Source organism: Oncorhynchus clarkii, chromosome 12 (genome assembly GCF_045791955.1).
Source record: "Oncorhynchus clarkii lewisi isolate Uvic-CL-2024 chromosome 12, UVic_Ocla_1.0, whole genome shotgun sequence".
Classification (NCBI taxonomy): domain Eukaryota; kingdom Metazoa; phylum Chordata; class Actinopteri; order Salmoniformes; family Salmonidae; genus Oncorhynchus; species Oncorhynchus clarkii.
In genome coordinates this window covers 68,945,751-68,968,983 of record NC_092158.1, presented here as the reverse complement: position 1 = coordinate 68,968,983, position 23,233 = coordinate 68,945,751, and the positions used below count along the sequence as shown (strand labels likewise).

Genomic DNA, 23,233 nt, shown 5'->3' with positions numbered 1-23,233 from the left:
CTTTTACTAATGAGAAATGTAGGTGTTGGAATGCTGCCTATCCTGACTGACGTCATAAAGGAGGATCTAAAGTATGTAACACATGGTGCTGTGACTGTCATTCATTTGAGGTCTGTAGGTGTATGTGTTTCTCTCAAAGCTGTGGCTCAGCAGGGAGGTAGGTCCCTTCGGTGTAGTAAAAAAAACAAAAAAACATGCAATTTCACAGTGCGAATAGCACCCTCAATAACTGTTCTTGAGCCATAATGTAAGCATGAATGCAAAGTAAGGGTTGATATTAGCTTCCCTTTCTGATGTGCCTTTCTGGCCGTGGTCTTGTTCTGCTGATAAACTGGGTCAGATAGGCTGTTCCTTCAGAAAGTATTCATACCCCTTGACTTTTTTCATCAGTTTGGTCAGAGGTCCAGCTCTAGGCAGAGTACTTATGTAAATGAGATATTGCTGCATTTCATTTTCAATATATTTGCAAAAATTTCAAAAACATGTTTTCACTTTGTCATTATCAGGTATTGTGTGTAGATTGGCAAAAAAAAAAAAATCAATTTAGAATTTAGGCTGTAACAACAAAATGCGGAATTAACACTATCAGCTTTGGTCAAGATGGAATTCACAGTGGTAGCAAACAGATTCTCAGGGCAACAGAGAATAGACTAATGGGGCTATAGTGCATACAAGTTTGACAGCTTTTCTATACTAGTTTAAGCATTATAGTCAATCTATCATGTTATTGTTCGCCAAGATATCTAGAAACAGAAAGAAAAAAAATAGCCAAGTATCAAGGAAATTAAGTTGTATTTTATCCATTAGACAAACAATTTGTAAAACCCTAAAGTAGACAGAAAGAAATATACAGGATGTGCATTTTGAAAACAGAACACTAAAAAAAAATGTAATTACTCAAATTTGAAGGGGGGGAAAAAACAGGATAACGAAGACATGGTATCTTGCTGTGACACTTTCATAGATGTAATAAGCATAACCGATATCTCAATTCAAGTCCTTTTCATTGTAAAATATCTTCTTGAAGACAATGGTAGTTGTATTGAGGGAGCTTGGTGTCTTGATGTTGATTACGAGCCTGCTTGGGATGCTCTTCATCAAAAGGTTTTGTAATGCAACAACCTGAAATGTAGTTGAGAAAATTAAACCAAATTATAATTCTGATATTTTGTTATTTATTTGTATCAATGATGATGTTTTTATTTTCTGCAGTCCGAGAAAAATATACAAAAAAAAAAAAAGGAAAAACAAGAGACTCACCTGAAGAGAGGGGCATGGCCCTTGTTGTTGGCCATGGAGAAGAAGCCGCTGTTTGGGGAGAAGTCCAGGCGGTGGGCTCTGTATATGGTTTTCCTCTGGAACATGGGGAAGTTGGAGAACACTGTGAAGCTGGGGATATGAACCTGAAATGAGAAGGGTAGACACATGACACTTGATGACAGTGAAAGAGTGACATGGTTTTACTTCATTTTAAATCAATTCAAACTTTATTACTACCCAAGTCATGCTGCGATAAAACCTCCTATTTTACAAGAGACCAGGTGTAGCTGTAATGATGACAAAGACAACATTAGGTGTGTGTGAGAGAGAGAGAGACTGACCAATCGGGCAGCCTCGTCGTCAGCCCTGGAGGCGATGGCCAGGATCTCGGAGGTGGGGTTGAAGCGGAGAGAGGTGGCGGAGGTCACCAGGTTCATGATGGCCTTCAGAGGCTTTGGGTTGTTCTGCCGCATACACTCCTCCTGGGAGTACACGTTCACCACACCTGCCGCTGACCTGAGATAATAGAAACGGTAGAAAAAGAATGTGAAAAACTTGTCTGCTACAGGTATACTATATGAAAAAATATAATTGGGTTTTTACACAAAATGGGTGCCTTTTGCATCCCTTTGATATTTTAAGTAGAAATTGTGCACAAGTATTACATTTTAAAAGCCTGTTATATTAAATTAGGTGCCCTTTAATTTAGACCACATGGAGAATTCAATCAATCTGTTTTTAAAAAAAAATATGAATAAAGACTTGCTTACGTGCCAAAAAATCTGCATTTTGACATGTCCCTCCGTCAACCATGTGTCACCTCTAGGAAGATTTTAACCCACTTAACCCAAACATTTCTTCAAGTTTCACCATCATTCTACAACACTATTTTGTTATCCTTCTGAAGATAATTTATTTAATGTGATTCATTTACATCTGTCCTTCATTTTAAGATCAACCATGATGCTTGAACTGAATTCTCGTTTTAATATAGTGAAACTATTCCTTTTAAAATATCCCCCCCCATAGAACACCTAATAGTCAAATCAGAATAAAAGCAGGTGAGATGGTTCTACTCTTTTTGGACATTTTCTCATGTGTTGTGGTGGAAAACTGAGCGGATCGAGCATAACATGTCAACCCTGTTACCCATGGATAGACAGGCTAGACATGTTAACTAATGTTCTTTTGTGAAGCTTGCATTTAATGAACACTTCCTGTTGCACAAAACAAGATTCCATTCCCCCTGTCACGAGGAAATGTACGGCTGATTAAAGATGAAATCGTCTACCCTGTTACTTTATTTGGCACTAACTATAAATGTTTTATTTAAACGCTTAAAGTGGGAAAACATGTTTTTTATTAAGTTGAACGTGCTCTTTATGACAGAATGTTAACATTTGGTACACTTCTTAAAAAAGACACCTAATTGGTGGAACGACCCAACTATCCTGAAGGTTTTGTGGCAAAATCATACATAAAAACAAACAAAAAAAGACATCTGAAGCAAGACAAACAGGACAATACACAAACATTGCAATGGTTTGATCACAATCGCTGCTGAATCATATCAGCAAGGAAATAGTTGAATGAATAAATGAGCTACCCACCAACAACCTTATGTCACAAAACGACGGGGAAAATGTTGAAAACAAAATGGCTGACTCACCCGCAGGCCAGATACTGTCCGTTCTTGGATGCAGCTATGGAGGTCCCACTCACACAGCCATCATCTGTGAACCTGTTCAGGCATTTACTGCTCCTCATGTCCCATATATACACCTCACCCTCCTCTGCAACATCAAAAAGGTTTAGTACATACAGGTACCCATGTACAGCTTTAAAAGGTGCAATATGCAGAACTCAATCTGCCATTTATTTTTGCTAAAATGCTAATAGTTTGCCTAATTTCAGTTTGTGACAAAACAAGCAGTGATCACCAGGGCAGTGGTCACCTTGAGTCAAAATACAAGCCAAGATCTACCGCTCAGATTTGTATTTTATTTTTTAAACATGACAAAACACAAAAGCCTGAACCATTAACCTATTAAAAACTGTTCTGTAGCAATTAGGTTTGTAGTAGGCTATATTTTGGGGAGGCAGGTAGCCTAGTGGTTAGATCGTTAGACTAGTAACCGAAAAGTTGCCAGATCAAATCCCAGAGCTGACAAGGTAAAAATCTGTCGTTCTGAACAAGGCAGTTAACCCACTAGGCCGTCATTGAAAAAAATAATTTGTTCTTAACTGACTTGCCTAGTTAAATAAAAGGTCAAAATAAAATATGCCCAATACTTTATCACTGCATACTGGCTATGCTTGAATTGCCCTGCTAATGTTGTTCTTCTCAGACCATTTTGACATTATATTTCAAAATTGTAGGTATATGATCACACTGGTAATAGATCATTTGCTGTATTACTTGAGGCACAGCTGAGTGAGCATAATCATTTGCTTTTATTTATTTTACTGGACTGATGACCTGCATGATGGTCAGTCTGAGGGGAAGGAGAGAGCAGTGGTGAAACTCATTTCTGCCTCATGCACCAATTCATGTTGTTTATCCCATGGCCACTTAGTGCAATATTACTCTATATAAAAAAAAGAGGCACACCGCTAATAACACTTTGCTATACTGCAGTCATGGTTTTAAAAGTTTTGAAATCTCAGTATCAACTTTGCTGTGCGCTCGAGGCTTCTTTTTACCATCTATGGCTTCACTGCATACACAGTGATCTGAGCTATCTGATTGGCCAGAGGTAGGCTTGTAGGTGCACTTGATTTGATCTTTGGGCCTGCCGGGTAAGTGGAGTTCTACCTTCCGACACATGATATTTTTCAAAATGGGAACACTTTGCCTTCCCAGTGTTAGGGCTACCACCAACAGCACAAAACAAATACAAAATAATAGGAGCACAAGGATTTATCGTTGTTGTTTTTTTACAGAAATGTTTGGTGACTGACTAGGACCACTGAGAATCATTGTACCATCTCTGTTAAATATATTTTCCATAAACAAAAATATTGTTTGAAGCTTGTTTGAAGCTGTATAAAACCAAAAGTAAAAGCATAGAAATATCGCACATACAACAAATCTACTGCTTCCAAAGAGAATGACAGATCTATAACTCACATTTCTATGTGAATTTGGTCAGGTCGCCCAAAAAGTCACATATCGCAGCAATTAACTAAACTCAACTAAAAAAGGTTTTAGGATGTGATTGGGATGCTAGGCTGTGTGTCTTTTTAGACCAGGGTAAAAACCCACCAGAATTGGTGAAGACTTTGCTGCCGTCGTGGGAGAAAGCCACTCCTGCGATGTTTCCGTTGATCTTCATGCTGTTCACGACCTCCTTTGTCTGAAAAAACAACAGTGAGAATATACAGACATTTATGCAATGCATGTATGCACCGGATCCAAAACGGAGTCTTGTGTTTAGATCCATTTTGGATGCATGGTATACCAGGAATTTGCCATCTACAATCACCTACCTTCATTGTTAACACGTGGAGGTATCCAGAGGTGCCAGTGAGAAGGAGGGATTCTCCATCAGGGGAGACTTCAAACTCTTTCACTCTCTGTTCCCTCAGACCTAAGGGACAACAATATTTGTTACTGCACTCAATCACACAACCAGTCACTCACCCACTACCCATTTAAAAAAAGAACAGTCTGGCTGAGAATATACAGTGATTTTATCTTTAAACCAATCACAGAACACACTAATTTGCTCGGTAACAACTAGGCTTGGGCGGTATACCGTATAACAGGGTATTTGGAAATAGCCAGGGGATGGTTTTCAATACCGTCAATACAGTTGAAACTTTATTTTTTATACATTTTAATATTTGTAGCTACTTTTTAAGTAAATACCTGCAGTCCATTTGAGCAAAACGTTAGGAGATAAAGCAGTTCCCATTCTTCATTTCCCCCGGTCACATAATGTTTCATTATGAAGCTTACCGGTAGTTCCCAGTCACATGATGTTTGGTTTACAAGCACACCGACGAGAGACTGGAGCCTTGTGAGTCGCTCAATGTTTTGCACCACGTGCCAGGTGATCTAGGGGCGGCAGGTAAGCCTGGCAGGTAGGAGAGTTGGTCCAGTAACCAAAAGGTTGCTGGATCGAATCCCAGAGCTGACAAGTCAAAATTCTGTCGTTCTGCCCCCGAGTAAGGCAGTTAACCCACTGTTCCCCAGGCGCCGTTGATGCCGATTAAGGCAGCACCCCGCACCTCTCGGAATTAAAAGGGGTTGGGTTAAATGCGTAAGACACATTTCAGTTGAATACGTTCAGTTGTACAACTGACTAGGTATCTCCCTTTCCCCTTGTTACACAACTAAATAGTTGCCAGCTAGATATCAAATAAAATGTTTTGTCACATGCGCCGAATACAACAGGTGTAGACCTTGCAGTGAATTGCTTACTTACAAGCCCTTAACCAACAATGCAGTTAAGAAAAAGTGTTCACTCAAATCAACAAATAAAATAGAAAAATTACATATCATAAATTATGATAAAATAACTAACGAGGCTAAACACAGGGGGTACCGGTACAGAGTCAATGTGCGGGGCCCAGGTTTGGCGAGGTAATATGTACAAAAGCTGAAGAACATACGCACATCCAGGTACTTTCCAAGGGTGCTGGAGTTGTAAGCAAACTCATGGAAAACAGAAAGGAAAACGCTGCACACTGCATGCTCCCAGGTAAGGTTCTGGATGGCAGGAAGATTGGCTCCAGTGACGTACTGGGCCATAAACACTACCCTTTGTAGTCCCTTGCGGTCGGAGGCTGAGCAGTTGCCATACCAGGCGGCTGTAAAACTTTGAGGATCTGAGGACCAATGCCAAATCTTTTCAGTCTCCTGAGGGGGAATAGGTTTTGTCGTGCTCTCTGTCTTGGTGTGTTTGGACCATGACAGTTTGTTGGTGATGTGGACACCAAGGAACTTGAAGCTCTCAACATGCTCCACTACAGCCCCGTCGATAAGAATGGGGGCGTACTCAACCCTCCTTTTCCTGTAGTCCACGATCATCTCCTTTGTCTTGATCACGTTGAGGGAGAGGTTGTTATCCTGGCACCACACTGCCAGGTCTCTTGCGACCTCTCTATAGGCTGTCTCATCGTTGTCAGTGATCAGGCCTACCAACGTTGTGTCGTCGGCAAACTTAATGATGTTGTTGGAGTCGTGCTTGGCCATGCAGTCATGGGTGAACAGGGAGTACACGAGGGGACTGAGCAGGCGCCCCTCGAGGATCAGCGTGGCGGATCTGTTGTTACCTACCCTTACCACCTGGGGGAGGCCCGTCAGGAAGTCCAGGATCCAGTTGCAGAGGGAGGTGTTTAGGCCCAGGGTCCTTAGCTGAGTGATGAGGGCAATATGGTGTTGAACGCTGAGCTGTATTCAATGAATAGCATTCTAACATTACATTTGTCCAGGTGGGAAAGAGCAGTGAGGAGTGCAACAGAGATTGCATCATCCGTGGATCTGTTAGGATGGTATGTGAATTGGATGGTATGTGATGCTGTTGATGTGAGCCATGACCAGCCTTTCAAAGCACTGCATGGCTACAGACGTGAGTGCTACGGGTCGGTAGTCATTTTAGGCAGGTTACCTTGGTGTTCTTGGGCACAGAAACTATGGTGGCCTGCTTGAAACATGTTGGTCAGGGACTGGTTGAAAAGATCAGTGAAGACACTTGCCAGTTGGTCAGCGCATGCTCGGAGTTCACATCCTCGTAATCCGTCTGGCCCTGCGGTCTTGTGAATGTTGACATGTTTAAAGATCTTACTCAGTGCCATCAGAGATTCTGGGTTCGCGCCCAGGCTCTGTCGTAACCGGCCGCGACCGGGAGGTCCGTGGGGCGACGCACAATTGGCCTAGCGTCGTCCGGGTTAGGGAGGGCTTGGCCGGTAGGGATGTCCTTGTCTCATCGCGCACCAGCGACTCCTGTGGCGGGCCGGGCGCAGTGCGCGCTAACCAAGGTTGCCAGGTGCACGGTGTATCCTCCGACACATTGGTGCTGCTGGCTTCTGGGTTGGATGCGCGCTGTGTTAAGAAGCAGTGCGGCTTGGTTGGGTTGACTTTCAACCTTCGTCTCTCCTGAGCCCGTACGGGAGTTGTAGCGATGAGACAAGATAGTAGCTACTAAAAGAATTGGCTACCACGAAATTGGGGAGAAAAAGGGGTCAAATTCAAACTCACATCAGCTGCGGAGAGCGTGATCACACAGTCGTCCGGAACAACTGGTGCTCTCTTGCGTGCTTCAGTGTTGCTTGTCTTGAAGCGCGCATAGAAGTCATTTAGCTTGTCTGGTTCGCTTGTGTCACTGGGCAGCTCGCGGCTGTGCTTCCCTTTGTAGTTCGTAATAGTTTGCAAGCCCTGCCACATCCGACGAGCGTCGAAGCCAGTGTAGTAAGATTCAATCTTAGTCCTGTATTGACTTTTTGCCTGTTTGATGGTTCGGAGTAGGGCAGAGCAGGATTTCTAATAAACGTCTGGGTTAGAATCCCACTCCTTGAAAGTGGCAGCTCTACTCTTTAGCTCAGTCCGGATGTTGCCTGTAATCCTTGGCTTATGTACTGTAGTGGTTTCAGGGGTTGTTTGGTGGATGGACGTTATGTGCCTGCAAGATGTCTGTGTTTTCTGGCTGCCAGGACCATGGACAGCTCAGGTGAAACTGCCAGACTGCAGTAGAACAGCCACACCTGTCTCCAGTTGTAATTAGAGACTAAACGGCAGACAGATAAATCCAATCATGGGCCTCTACTTAACCGCGCCCTGGGTTTGCTTTCTTTGTCTTTCCTTTGACCCAGGCAGGTGAACGAGGAGGTGGCTATTGGAGAGACTGAGCATACGGTGGAGGAAGTGGTTTACTAGAATAATGGAACTGGAGATTTCAACAAGGAGTGAACCCCAAAGACCAAGAGTGGAGGACCTTTCACTGGTGACGACGTATTTACTTTGATTGAGTTTTGTATATCAGGAACCTTGCAGGTACCTGAAAAAATAAACCGTGTTAACCCTTCCCATGGACTGGTGGTGTGTGTTTGTATGTGTAAACCCTGCCTTACCAGATCATGGCACCGAAACCGCCACAGTACGTACGGTTACTGTGTGGACGACATCATCGATGCACTTATTGATGAAGCCAGTGACTGATGTTGTGTACTCAATGCCATCAGAAGAATCCCAAAACATATTCCAGTCTGTGCTAGCAAAACAGTCCTGACGCTTAGAATCTGCGTCATCTGACCACTTCCGTATTGAGCGATTAGGCATTCCTGTAGGCAGGAATCTGGAGGATAGAATTATGGTCAGATTTGCCAAATGGAGGGCGAGGGAGAGCTTTGTACACGCCTCTGAGTGTGGTGTAAAAATGGGCTAGAGTTTTTTTTTTTTACCTTCTGGTTGCACATGCTAGTAGAAATGAAGTCAAAAGGATTTAAGTTTCCCTGCATTAAAGTCCCCGGCCACTAGTAGCGCCGCCTCTGGATAAGCATTTTCTTATTTGCTTATGGCCTTATACAGCTCGTTGAGTGCGATCTTAGTGCCAGCATCGGTTTGTAGTGGTAAATAGACAGCTAAATAAATAGTGTGGTCTAAAGCTTAACATGAGATACTCTACCTCAGGCGAACTAAACCTTGAGACTTAGTTAATATCAGAATTTGTGCACCAGCTGTTATTGACAAATAGACAGACTGCCACCCCTTGCACGGAAAACCCAGCCAGCTGTATGTTATCCATGCCGTTGTTCAGCCACGACTTGTGAAACACAAGATATTACAGTTTTTAATGTCCCGTTGGTAGGATAGTCTAGATCTGAGTTTATTATCCAATAATTGCACGTTGGCTAATAGGACTGATCCACTCGCTGTCGGATTCTTACAAGGCACCCCAACTTACACCAACTCATTCAAGGGTTTATTATTTTTTTTTACTATTTTCATCATAGTTGAATAGAGAAGACATCAAAACTATAAAATAACATATGGAATCATGCAGGAACCCCAAAATTTGTAAACAAATCAAAATAGATTTTAGATTCTTCAAAGTAGCCACCCTTTGCCTTGATGACAGCTTTGCACACTTTTGGCATTCTCTCAACCAGCTTCACCTGGAATGATTTTCCAACAGTATTGACGGAGTTACCACATATGCTGAGCACTTGTTGGCTGCTTTTCCTTCGCTCTACAGTCCAAATCATCCCAAACCATCTCAATTGGGTTGAGGTCGGGTGATTGTGGAGGCCAGGTCATCTGATGCAGCACTCCATCACTCTCCTTCTTGGTCAAATAGCCCTTACACAGCCTGGAGGTGTGTTAGGTCATTGTCCTGTTGAAAAACAAATGATAGTCCCACTAAGCGCAAACCAGATGGGGATGGCGTATCACTGCAGAATGCTGTGGTAGCCATGCTGGTTAAGTATGCCTTGAATTCTAAATAAATCACTGACAGCATCACCAGCAAAGCACTACCACACCACCACCTCCATGCTTCACGGTGGGAACTACACATGCGGAGATCATCCGTTCACCTACTCTGACTCAAAGACACAGCGGTTGGAACCAATAATCTCAAATTTGGACTCATCAGACCAAAGTACAGATTTTATCCGGTCTAATGTCCATTGCTCGTGTTTCTTGGCCCAAGCAAGTCTAGCGGTTTCATTGCAGCAATTCAACCATGAAGGCCTGACTCAACGCAGTCTCCTCTGAACAGTTGTTGTTGAGATGTGTCTGTTACTTGAACTCTGTGAGGTATAATTTATTTGGGCTGCAATCTAAGGCGCAGTTAACTCTAATGAACTTATCCTCTGCAGCAGAGGTAACACTGGGTCTTCCTTTCCTGTGGTGGTCCGCATGAGAGCCAGTTTCATCATAGCGCTTGATGGCTTTTGCGACTGCACTTGAAGAAACTTTCAAAGTTCTTGACATTTTCTGGATTGACTAACCTTCATGTCTTAAAGTAATGATGGACTGTCATTTCTCTTTGATTATTCTTGCCATAATATGGACTTGGTCTTTTACCAAATAGGTCTCTTCTGTATACAACCCCTACCTTGTCACAACACAACTAATTGGCTCAAACGGATTAAGGAAAGAAATTCCCACAAATTAACATTTAACAAGGCACGCCTGTTAATTGAAATGCATTCTAGGTGACTACCTCACAAAGCTGGTTGAGAGAATGCCAAGAGTGTGCAAAGCTGTCATCAAGACAAAGGGTGACTATTTCGAAGAATCTTAAATATAAAATATATATCCGGCGCCATTAAATTGCATTAAAATATATCTTATAACTAACTATTAATTGAACCGTCTAAAATGTGCTAAATACTCTGCAGTTGTGCATTTAGTTTGCTAACTTACAGTAGTTATATAGCTGGTTAGCTTCTTGCAAAAAACAAGCTTCTCCTGGTAACAGCAAAGAATGCCCTCCTGGATTAAGAGCATTGCCGTCTAATATTTGTTTTGTGTGTGCAGCAAATTGTGAGTGTTTTTTGTTTTTTTGTATAACTTTGAGCGGGGATGTCTGTCCTGCAAATAACTTAGGTCAGAGACTGTATCAAATTTGACATGTACTTGTTAGCATTGCTAACCTTCGGTTTACAGAGGCTCAGTGGGGTTTGTGTTCAGTGCCAGTATTGCCTTATATCCTGGGATGGCACAAGGTCGGTATGAAGGATTGACAATCTCAATACCCCCCAAGCCTAGTAATAAAAAGGCTATGTCCCTACCTAACAGCCAACGGGTTAGATTACTACCTAACAGCCAACGGGTTAGATTACTACCTAACAGCCAACGGGTTAGATTACTACCTAACAGCCAACGGGTTAGATTACTACCTAACAGCCAACGGGTTAGATTACTACCTAACAGCCAACGGGTTAGATTACTACCTAACAGCCTTGGGGTTCTAGTGACTCCTCTTTGCTTCCTCCTCCTCACCTCTGACAGTGTGGACTGGGATGACCTTGCCCTCCATCATGTCGTAGATGTAAAACAGCTTGTTCCTGAAACTGGTGGCCACCACCTGCTCCCCGTCCACGCTGAACTGGGCCTTGTGCACCGGGAACTTCTCCAGGTGAATACTCTGAATCTTAGCGTTGGTCTTCCCATCAACCTGGAGAGGAAGGAGGGACATTTAGAGTGAGGTGGAAGGTAATTCATTAAAGTACAAACTTGTCTGTTAGTGTGCGAAGCTGTCATCAAGGCAAAGGGTGGCTACTTTGGTAGTCCATTGAGAGTTTGTATTTTTTTGGGGTGTATAGTTTGTATGGTCAAACAAAAGACCTGGAGGATATTATTAAAAGCATATAGTCCCAACTGGCCCGTTTATGACGTTCCCTATACTATGTCTCACGATGACAGCCACAAGAATGCCTGAGAGAAGACTGAAGCTGACGAGTAAAATTAATACCTGGAACAGAGAGATGGACTGGTCGAGCCCTGCTGTCATGACAACCTGGGCGGAGGGGTGGAACTGCACCGTGGTCAGCCGGTCCTCAGACGGCCGGTCGTTGTTGGCGTGTAGGCACTTCTTCATCTGCAAGAGAGTTAAATACATCCAGCATAAAATGTACTAGTATCACATGTAAACATGACGTTGAAAATACTCTATTTTATTTAACTATGGATGTCAGTTAAGAACAAATTCTTATTTACAATGATGGCCTACCCCGGCCAAACCTGAACAACACTGGGCCAAATGTGCGGCGCTCTATGGGACACCCAATCACGGCCGGATGTGATACAGCCTGGATTCGAACCAGGGACTGCAGTGACACTTCTTGAACTGAGATGCAGTGCCTTAGACCGCTGCGCCACTCGGGAGCCCACTATTGTGATATCGATTGCGAAAACCACATGATCTAATACTGGAAAATGTCATGGTTTTATAACTCCCAAATCTCTAAAGAACTCTGGTTAGAGTCCCCATTTGCACTCAGAGAGAGAGCTGGTTGTTTTACTCCAACTTAATCTCAAATTTAGTAGTGGCGAGATGATAGGAGAACAGAACTCACCCGTATGATTCCTTTGGGAAGACTGTCAGATGAGCCAACAAAGTTGCCCGTCTTCCTCATCAGGTCATCTCCATCCTCATCTTCATCATCAGAGTCATCTTTAGTTTTTGAAAATATACACATCTTTCATTGAAAAGACACAAATGTATACTATATACACCAGGGATCATAAACTAGATTCAGCAGCGTGCCAATTTTTTCTTGAGCGGATGGTCAGGGGGCCCAAACATAATTACAAATCATTTGTAGACTTCAAATTGACGGCAAGAAGCCCAAACATATATACAATGTTATTAAAGCAATCATTTCAAACAGTCTATACCATGAAAAGAGTAGGTGTTCATAATGTTTTGTACACTTAGTGTGTATCTTTTATGTGTGGGAATACTTTGGAACAGATTTCCAAAATGAAATCACTTGGAGCTGACTTGGTGTTTTTACAGTTTTATGTTAAAAACATATATATATATATATTTTTTAATAACCTCAGAAAACTTGAAGGGCGAAATAAAATCACCAATATTTGGCAGTCAGTTGGGGGAACCCTGCTATATACCCTCTCATCATTATATAGTAGTGTCATGTAATTATTTAATCAGTGTTCATAAATTCCAATTATATTTATCTGTCTGATACCCAGAGTTTGTAAAGTTCTGGTCTTAAATAAAACAGACAGAATTCCCAGCTCACAATTGATCAGATCCCAATTTATTTGCGAGAGCTCTCAAGTTTTCACAAATACATTCCTTCTTATACCATCCTAAACTACACACATACATACATGAGTCTAACCACAGTTTATAACCCCTCAGCTGACAGTTCCAGGCTCCCCCAGACACCATAACTCTGGAGGAGCCCTCCCTGTCCTCTCTTATCTCCACATACTTTCCTTTCTTCCTAGGTACATGCCATATAACCCCTTCCTAATGAACAAACATTATTTAATACTACAAGAAAGACAGGATAGAATTCTTGCCAGTTATAGTGCAGTATACCTCATTTAGTCATTATTGATAAAAATCCCATAACAAGTAGGTAATCATCAGTGAGGGGCATCTCTCATAACATATTACATGGACCATAGATGTTGATTACCAAAATGTGAGTTTACCTTTTTTCTTATTCTTTTTCCTGACTTTTGACTCTGCCCAGGACGGCATTCCACCCATTGCTTTTTGGAACCTGGCAAAAATGTGTTGGAAGTGTGAGTTTGAACCACCAGATCCCAGTGGTATTTACTCCATGGCTGTGTTACTAACATCCACTTACTGTTCTTTCATCCTCTGCTGTAACTTCTGTTTGGACATCTTGGCCTCTGCGTCACTCTTGGTCAGGTCTCTACGGAACCGGTGTGTCATGTCCACTCTTAAGAAATGGGAGAGAAAGGTCATGGAAGAATAAACATAGTGACGTTAACTGCTAGGGATGTAACCGCTCACCGATACGCATCAGTTCCCGGTTCAAATGCGTAAGATACAAATCGATCTAAATGGACCATGCATCGGTCAGAAAATCGATTCAAACGTTTTAAAGTGTCAGTTCACTAAAAAAAGGTTTTGCTCGTGTTCCTTTCTTTCTTTCTACCTTCCAAAAATGCCTCTGATCTTTTGTGAAAGCTGATGCGTCCTCTCCTTCAGCGTCAAACTAAGGATGTAACTGCGTTGACAGTCATTGATCTACAAGTCATTTTGCATGCCACACAACCCCAAGCAATGTCAGTAGCCTACTCAAACTGTGCGCTGCTGCTTCGCACACTGACCAACAACACCTCGATCGGCACCATTGCATTTTGGTACACCGGAAGGTGAATGTTGAACTTTTGTTGCACACACCCAGATGATGCTGCGTACCATTTTGCGCAATGACTCTGTAGGTGTGATCGAGGCTTAACAAAAGTTCAACATTCACCTGCTACCACTTCTGTCAATCTGTCTACGCAAAAAAGCCCCCTAATCTGATAGTGGGTTGGTAGATGCCCACTAGACTTCCTTATGGCTCAGCTCAGGTGACAAAATACACCATAGACATTTACACACACACACACACAGGTCAGCTCGAACAGATCCAGCTCAGAGAGGCCCAGCCCATGAGCTCCATCAGCAGATTTGAATTTAGAATGGAAAATGAATGTGTTAATGCAACAAATGTTGTAGCACCAAATCTTATCGCATCGATTTGTTCTTCTCATCAAACCAAATCGTTGCAAACTAAAACGTGTCATTCCTGCAAGTGAGTGCTTGACTGGGGTAGGAGCTCACCGGAGCAGAGGACCAGCACCTCAAATGTTCTACTGCTTGAGCTCCTGTTCATCTTATAAAATATTAGCTCAAAGGTATTGTGGCGCTCCTGCACCTAAATATAAAACAGTATCGGCACCCAAAATGAGTACCGGAACCTATTTCAGTCCAAGTCAAGCACTACTTTCTGTATCATACTGGAGCCCATGTATACATTTCAATTCATCTTCAAAAGAGAAAAGATGCATATCACTGGTAACTGCTCTTACAAGCAATGTTTGATTCACATATCAATGTAATTGACAATAGGATTACATGACTACAGCTAATGTAGTAACATGAAGTGAGAAGCATTGCACATGATGATGCTGAAAAGAAACAATAAGACATCGTCGTTGCAGTCCCAGGTACTAACTCTTCCTCCAGATCATCATCATCATCCTCCCACACTGCTGTCCTGGTTGTCTGAACCGTCAGCCGTGCTTCATTCTCTACATCGGATTCGCTGGAATCGTCATCATCCAGAAGTGTGGCACCGCCATCCTCTCTGTCCTGTTGACAATAAATGTATTTGATAAAAACTGACTGCAATGAAACTAAAAAGTAAATGATATGTGACTGACGGATATGACACTGGAGATTATTAGTCTAGTACCTGGTTGTAACTAACTATTAATCAATATTGGGATTTACATCTATACTATGCTGACAATGTGACAACATAATCCACTGAAAAACTTGGCAGGCAGGGGTCATTCTGTATGGAATCAGGGGTGTATTCATTACGCCGACTTTTCGGATTGGAATGGCAACCGTAAAATTAAAATGAACTACAACTTCCGTTTAAGAACCCAACAGATTTTACGGCACGTTAAAGAGCGTTTGGAGTTGTTGCAAAACGTTTTGTAACAGACGAAACGTTAAGCTACAGAACCGGCATAATGAATACACCCTAGATGTAACTAATGAATTCCTACCTCCACGAGCCTTTCCACAAGATCATCTTCAGCACCAAAAACAAGATATTCAAGAAGTTTTACAGATGCATCTTCTTCGCCTAAAACAGTCACTGCTTGGGCGTTTTTGTGTCTTTTTAACACTTCTTCCTCGTAGTCAGGCTCTGGTTCAGAGACTCTCTTCATCGTCTCTCTCCCCTTTCTAGAGTGTATACCGACTTTGTCCATGTTTATCGTTTATACCTTAGCATATGAAACGAATTGTAAATTGTCTCAGGATACACTAGAATTTAGCAAGATTCAGTAGACCCATAGATGTGCTAGCTAGCCTTTTACAATAACATGCCTCATGCGCCCAATGTTTTCCACATGGGCTGGCTGCAACGCTGTGTTAGTTGTGAGCAAAGTCAACGCGTGGCTGCACTATTTCACAAAGTTGCAAAGTATGTGCACAGAGAAGAACTCATAGCCCACGCAACGCTCCAACGGTTTAGGTGTTTTATTAATCAGTGGTTGAGCGCAGGCTTAGTGCAACATTCACTATCACGTGATTCCTTTTTCTTGACCCCCTGAACTCGGAATACATTTTATTTTTTTTCTCTCTTTACAAACAAACGGTCTCACAAAAATACTTGCGCCTTATTCTCCATGGGTTGTAGAAATATATTAGCTATTGCCTTTGACAAAAAGTTTAAATGTATTTTGAATGTAATGTTCCTAACTATCTCATCAATCTGTATTTATTTATGTTTTCTTTGAGAGTGTACATATTAGTGTAATCATTGGGTATGTGTGAAAGTATGTGAGAGACAGGCAAGAGACAGATACAAATGATACACAATAAAGATAAAAGACTATGCATAGAAAAAGCATAACAATTATGCATAATGGGAACATATCATCTTCATATACAGTATTGGAATTGGGAACTTTCCTATATTTTCAAATACACATCTGTATTCTCTTACATTTCCCTCCTGGTACCCCTACATTCATAGACCATAGTTGAGATAATTATTTTGTAAAAAAATACAAGAGATTTACAGAGGTGATCACAAATCAAACTATCAAAGGGGTGCAAGAGAGACAGAGGGATTATGTAAATTGACAGAAGGAGCTATGGGAAAGCAGAAGCTCTAAATAGCATCTGTCAGTGGCCCATTTTCAAGCCCACCCTTGGCCCCCAACCAACAGATACTCAGTTTCAGGCTGACCCTAGCCCCTATTAATGGACCCTTCTTCATTCCAAATACAGTATGATCAGCAGGATGATAATAGCTCTACTCTGACCATGGCAACCTCTTCCGAAGAGCTGTATAGAATATAATGGGCCACAAACCATACCCCCTCCCCCACCGGAAATGTATGCATCAAAATGTGTTGAAAAAGGCACTTATTGTATTAATATTGTGCTGCAATGTCATATAAACACATTTTCACCAAGGTCAATACAAACAAATCTAGTGTGAAATGCCTTCTCAGTTTGCAAGTATATTACATATATTGAAATCATGTACTTAAAACAGCAAATGGAACATAGAAATCTGGTGTGAAATGTTCAGTTGGGTCAACCTCTTTGCAGATAGGAAGGAATCAAAAAAGAATAAGCTATATGGTAAAACCCATGCAGTGGCAGGTAGCCTAGTGGTTAAGAGTGTTGGGCCAATAACCAAAAGGTCACTGGTTTGTATCTCCAAACTGACTTAGACACTTAACCCTAGTTGCTCTGGATAAGTGTCTGCTAAAATGCCATGTCAATAGAGTCTATTAAATTTGACTGCAGACACACAAATCAATGCTGCTAATATGTTTATTAGATGTTGATGGCTAACCCTTTCCTAATTCTTCTTGCAAAAAGCACAGCCCTTGAATGGCTTTGAGATGGCCCTGGAAATGGCCCGGAACATTCTCACAAACAGGGGACGTTTACGGGACTCCTGTGCAGGTGCTGGTGGCAGGTCGTCCTCAAGTTGGGGAATGAATGGGACAGCATGATCATCATCTGTGATAAGAGAACATTGCAGGATCAGAATTGAACATGACAAATATACTTTCATTCTCTCTGACCACAGTCTAAACCAACCAGACAAAAGGTAATACATCAAAATGACAGCATCTATCATTTTGACTTTGGGAAATGTAAGAGTCGCTACAATGTATGCCTGACAGCTCGTCAAACTCAGTGGCCTTGATCAGAGAAAGCATTATGGGACCAGAGATGAATAAACCTCAGCATTAAACTCAGTAAAGCTGCATTCACTCTAACCACTGGCCACATCTTGGCAATGCATCAAAATAAAACGATCATCATTGTGTGTCGCTTACGCAGCGCAACTCGAGAGGTGCTGAAACGCTGCGAAGGCAGCTCCTTTTGAGCGGGGTGGCTCTCTGGTTCCACTCTGCCCTTGAACACCTGTTGCAGAGTAAATTCATCCTTCCATTAGACGCCCCACAATGTCTCACTCTGACCCCATTAGCTTTGGATTCTATTTCAGCTGTAATGAAGGGGAAAAACACCAAACATGGAGCTCCATACCTTGATCCTGACCGTTGGCAACTTTGGGCAGCAACTGAACCTCCGGCCCTGACTCTTCTTCTTCACTCTGGCAGAGGGGACATGACAAGTCTCTGTATCGCCAACAGCTGTAGAAGTGCACCTTACAGGCAATGCGGTGTCAAGGCAGTTGGCATGGCGCTCAGACATGTACTCAACAACAAGGTCACTGGAGGCCTGGCTAGTGCCTGACCTGTGGGTACTTGTGGCCTGAGAGAGACAACTCTCTGACCTGTACACAATATCTGGGGGCAGAAGAGATAAAATAATTAAGCTCAGGATTATGTTGTGCATATTTTACAATAATACACAATCTTGAAAATCCAATGAACACAATTGCAATTAAACTATTAAGCTCAAAATGAGTGAATCCTACATTCAACAGGAGCTAATCAATTTATTGCATATTAGAAAATAAAATAAATGTTCATTACACTTACCATGCACATAGGTCGCGGCAGACACATCATCGGTCAACGCGTCCATCGCCTGGCTACTCATCACCATACAAACCTGAGAGGTTTTAGATGAGACATCCTCGTAGATGTCACGGACAGACATCACATGAAGATGATCCTCTTCACCCACATCAGGCTCATCATCTTCTAGTCTGTTCAGAATGGAGTCCAACATCTCTGTGGCAACTTGGCACTCTTCGGTCATCTGCTCGCCCACAGATGAGTGCTCTGAGCCAGCTACTCCGGCTTTGATCACATTCAGAACCTTTGTGAGGATCTTCTTGGCGCTGCGTCGGACTGACTCCTGGCTGACTGCAACTGTTGGGTCTTTGAGGTCATTGTTGGTAGAGACTTCCATGTCCTTGATTTTGTCAGCGGTTACATGGGTATCCTGGTGGTCTTGCTCGTTGTTGAGGAGGCAACCAGTGTACAAACTCTTCAGCTTGTCCACAGCTGTGCTGTACAGTTTCTGGGAGGATAACTGGACCTGTTCCCAGAACTTGCTCCGCTCTGCCCTACTCACCTCAACTGCCTCGTTTAAGTCCACTAGAAGGGACTCAAGAACGTGAGTTGAGGCCTCAGCAATGTTCTTTGAGGAGACGTGGGCTGACAGGATGTCCACGGTTAAAGGAGAATCTCTTATGACCTGAGTCACTACCCGTTGTGCCTTGGCAGGGTATTCTGCCATTAGGCTGTCGGTCTGAAGGTCAGCAGAATGCTGCTTTTTCCTCTGTGTGGTCACGTCCTGTGCAGTGAGTGGATGGCTTAGGATAATTGTTTCCTGAACCCTCTCTGATGGTGGGAAAGGACAATCAATGAGCAGGGATTGGTAGATGGCAGTGGAAGATATTTCTGGGTGTTCTCTCACAGCCTCCGGCTCCATGATTGCTGAGGTGCCCTGGAGCATCTCACCAATTTCCGGATTGTCGATGCTCTTGACACCCGACGCTAGACGTGCTAGAAGGTTTCTAGCCATCTGGAGAGGATCAAAGGACTCGTCTGAGTTGCTGTTAAGCTCTGTTTTTAACACTTGCAGGACAGTTCTGACTCCCACTGCTGACCAGACACGGAGCATCCTCGGGTCGGAGTGGGAGCGAGACAGAGGTGAGTGGTTCGAGGGACCACTGCTGCCCTGTGAGGATCTGGATCCCACCTCCAGCTCAAGCTCAGACATGGATGCCTTGAGTTTGACTGCAGCTTTCCGGACCATGTCCCTTGCCACACCATCAATGTCGAGGCCTTCAATCCCGTTCCGGTAGCCAACGCTCTGGGGCCCGGATAATGCCTGGTTCTCTAGATATCTAAGGGCATCCAGGGTATCATCGACCACCAAATCCACCAAATCACTGGACATGGCAGTGATTCTGTCATGACCTGGCTGGATATTTTGTTCTGTCAGGGACCAATCCCACAGGGATCCGCCGTACATTTCAGACATTTTCAACTCGACGGCCCTGGTGATCTTCGCCTGAGACAGGTTCAGCAGGTGGTTGCTGCCTGACTGTCTGGCTGACATCCTGGTCCCTGATCTCTGGACCACCAGACTCTGCACCTCAGCCGACACAGCTGACAGGAAGTAGGTGCAAGGTGAGGACACCCGAACCTCATGTCCTGTCTGAGCATCGCTCTTCGCCCTCTGGATGCTGCTGATGGTTGCAACAATGACCTGACCTGCCAGTGGCCCTAGCTCTGTCTCAAGCCTGCTCTCGATCTCCAGAGGGGATTTTCCAGACAGCCGAGTGAGCGCCATCTGTCCCATGATATGGCCATTCATTGTGGTTGTGATTATCCTCAGCATCTGCTCAGCAAATTGACTGCTCAGTGAGCTGATGCTGGTCGAATGAGCTTCGGCTCCCTGACTGGCACATCCTTTCAGCACAATCTGGGCTAGTCTTGCATTTATCTGCTTGATGATGATCTCCACAATGGCCATGATCAGCCTGGTGTCCGCAGACAGAATAATAGGCCTCATCTTCTTCGGTCTCCTCTGGATGGACGGCAGTATGACCTCACTCAGGGACCTGTGGGCGTCTCTGTGAACCTGACTGAAGATAAAGCTGTGAGACAGTCCAAACACAGACCTCAGGGGGTCTGAGCGGGGTCTGTCCCAATCCTCTCTATTTCTGTCTTCAGATGCGGAGGAATATCTTCTTAGGTTGTCATCCTCTTCCTCATTTCCCAAAGACTCCTCTGAGCTGAAGAGGGCCCCACAACATAAATATGATAACAATGACAATAACAACCCTTTCTGAACACAAACACTGCTAACATAATTTAAAAGAAGCAAAGGAATTGTATAAATTAATCAAAAAACTAAAGTCATACAGATGCAGGATCTTAATTTGATGAACAAGGTAGGAAATGTAAAACGTGTAGTGTATTTATGATTTAAAAAGGCTTCTGAGGTTTGTAATTTCCACTTTATTTTACCAACCCCTACAAAAATGTCCAATTAATTATAATCCAGATAATAATCTACATTTCCTGTTGCTGCAGAATTATTTTCCTGCTGTAGCAAACTTAAGATCCCACATGTGTATTCAGTGGAAATAAAACATTTTAGAGAAGTCATTATTTATACACAAGGAAAGGAAATAACTGTTTCAACCATTATGGGGAGGAATATGCTCATACATACAAAATGGGGGAGGGGAAGGGAGTTTGGTTCCGTGTGCTGGCACCAGTTCTAGGGTTGGCGACCTCGCTTGGCCCATGACTTGGCCCAAGGCTGAATCTGATGCTGCGGCATGTGGAGGCCGCTCCCAGATCTGCTACATTGATTACGACTGAAGACCATGAGGAGGAAGTTGATGATGATGATGGTGTCCAGGGCAAATCCATGCTGAGATCAAGGGCAGGGACCACCTCAGTTGAAGAGGCCTTCTTCACCCATGACAGGATGTTCTTGCACTTAGCATGAGCCTCAAATATGGTGAACTGTAATGTAAAAGAACAGCCGGGAAAGATTGTTATAAAATCGAACAAGATCTAACATTCACTTAAATCCACCGTCTGTCTACATTGTGCTGTTTGGCGTATGTATTTATTACCTAATCCAAATGACACAACTTAATTGATTAAATAAAGTTATTCTATTCAACTTCCTCCCACCTTGTTTTTGAGATATAAAGCTTCTTCACCAGGTTCTCATTGTCTAGACTCAAAGTGCTGACTCGCCAGCTCCTGGTACATTTACTGAGGTTTTGAATATCTAGGCCAGGGATGGGCAACTTTTATGGGGGTGAGGCAACAAAAAAATCTGAAATCATCATGAGGGGCCACAGTGCGTCCTCCAAAACACAACCCAACCAAGCCGCACTGCTTCTTGACACAATGCTCACTTAACCTGGAAGCCAGCCGCACCAATGTGTCGGAGGAAACACCGTGCACCTGGTGACAGTGACAGCTTGCACTGCGCCCAGCCCGCCACATGAGTCGCTAGTTTGCAATGGGACAAGGACATCCCTGCCGGCCAAACCCTCCCCTAACCAAGATGACGCTGGGCCAATTGTGCGCCGACCCATGGGTCCCCTGCTCGTGGCCGGCTGCGACAAAGCCAGGACTCAAACCCAGAATATCTAGTGGTTTAGACCACTGCGCCACTCGGGAGGCCTAATTTCTACACATTTTGCCCTGCGGCAGAGAGAACATTTTGACATTTTAGAACTACTTTCATGCAATTCTTCTCATTTTGCTATGGGACAGAGAGAAACTCCCCCACAGCAATTCAACCACGATTACCACAAGATGTCCACTAGATTAATTTAACCCCCAAAAATGTTTTAGCTAACATGGGCTAATTGAGTGACTGTCAAGTGACTGACATAGCAAGAGGAAAATTGCTGATGCAAAACCACATCTTTAAGTTGCACTTTGTGTATTCTACTGTACTAACTGTCAACAGTAAGTTGAGACCACGACAGTTACAAAACAAAATGGATCCGCGGGCCTACACAAGGAGATCCGCGGCCGCCAGTTGCCCATCCCTGATCTAGACTGTGTCCCAAATGGCACCCTTTTCCCTATATAGGGCCCATGGGGTTCTGGTAAAAAGTAGGGCATTATGGAAAATGACACAATTTGGGATGCACTCAAAGTCTATTTTACAGTTTCCTTGATGTCAGAAATTCCAGAGCTAACACTAACTCACCCTTTCATGCATATTCTCAGTAAAACGAATCAATTGCCTGCAAAAGGAGTAAATAGATGAGTAATGTTAATTATTAAAACGATCTAACCCTTGACCTCTACAGAACTTTCATAGTTTCATAGTTTTTATGTCTTCACTACTATTCTACAATGTAGAAAAAAATATAAAGAAACACGCTGGAATGTGTAGGTGTGTCCAAACTTTTGACTGGTACTGTACATGTACACTACAAACACACCTTCTGATTGGTTCTTTGCCGGTTGCAGAACATACAGTATAGAGAATAGGAGGCAAGTATGGGGAAGACAAAGAGCAACCTACTTCTCAGTCATCTCCTCCCCTAAGAATTTGAGTTCTGAGGAGGAGCTTCTCTGGGCCAAGGATAGGTTGCAATGAAAAGTCTGATGTGGCTCCCATGTGTTAGATGGGCCGGCTAAGTCCTGATCACCCTTCTGCATCTCTCTCTCTTCTTCAGTCTTCTGTGACTGAGATGGGCCGGCTGACTCTGGATCAGCCTCCTGCATCTCTCTCTCTGCTTCACTCTCCTGTGACTGAGATGAGCCGGCTGACTCTGGATCAGCCTCCTGCAT

General features: G+C 43.3%; 2 protein-coding genes across 2 annotated transcripts; both read right to left on the bottom strand.

Annotated features, from left to right (window-relative positions):
• Positions 1-427: 427 nt before the first annotated feature.
• On the bottom strand, positions 428-15,880 carry LOC139421136 (U3 small nucleolar RNA-associated protein 18 homolog). The gene is made up of 13 exons (XM_071171732.1): positions 15,503-15,880; positions 14,941-15,077; positions 13,558-13,653; positions 13,400-13,470; positions 12,289-12,386; positions 11,685-11,810; positions 11,213-11,387; positions 4,750-4,850; positions 4,526-4,616; positions 2,930-3,053; positions 1,602-1,776; positions 1,261-1,403; positions 428-1,122 (listed from the first exon to the last, which is right to left on the bottom strand). Exons 1-13 carry the CDS (start codon positions 15,707-15,709, stop codon positions 1,098-1,100), a joined length of 1,569 nt encoding a protein of 522 aa, XP_071027833.1. The 5' UTR covers positions 15,710-15,880; the 3' UTR covers positions 428-1,097.
• An 84-nt stretch (positions 15,881-15,964) lies between these two features.
• On the bottom strand, positions 15,965-22,655 carry LOC139422519 (uncharacterized). Its single transcript, XM_071173677.1, has 6 exons — positions 22,644-22,655; positions 21,132-21,430; positions 18,476-20,688; positions 18,018-18,280; positions 17,807-17,894; positions 15,965-17,483 (listed from the first exon to the last, which is right to left on the bottom strand). The coding sequence occupies exons 1-6, from the start codon at positions 22,653-22,655 to the stop codon at positions 17,320-17,322; spliced, it is 3,039 nt and encodes a 1,012-aa protein (XP_071029778.1). The 3' UTR covers positions 15,965-17,319.
• Between the last annotated feature and the right edge of the window lie 578 nt (positions 22,656-23,233).

Bases quoted from the DNA above. Each gene is read 5' to 3' on its own strand.
- LOC139421136 (XM_071171732.1), bottom strand. From the start codon at position 15,709: ATGGACAAAGTCGGTATACACTCTAGAAAGGGGAGAGAGACGATGAAG. The intron at 11,388-11,684 runs GTATTAATTTTA...CTTCCTCTCCAG, and splicing joins AGTCCATCTCTCTGTTCCAG to GTTGATGGGAAGACCAACGC. The intron at 1,123-1,260 runs GTGAGTCTCTTG...ACTACATTTCAG, and splicing joins GGCCATGCCCCTCTCTTCAG to GTTGTTGCATTACAAAACCT.
- LOC139422519 (XM_071173677.1), bottom strand. The intron at 17,895-18,017 runs GTATGGAGCTCC...ACTCTGCAACAG, and splicing joins TGCCAACGGTCAGGATCAAG to GTGTTCAAGGGCAGAGTGGA. The intron at 17,484-17,806 runs GTAAGCGACACA...CTCTTATCACAG, and splicing joins CACCTCTCGAGTTGCGCTGC to ATGATGATCATGCTGTCCCA.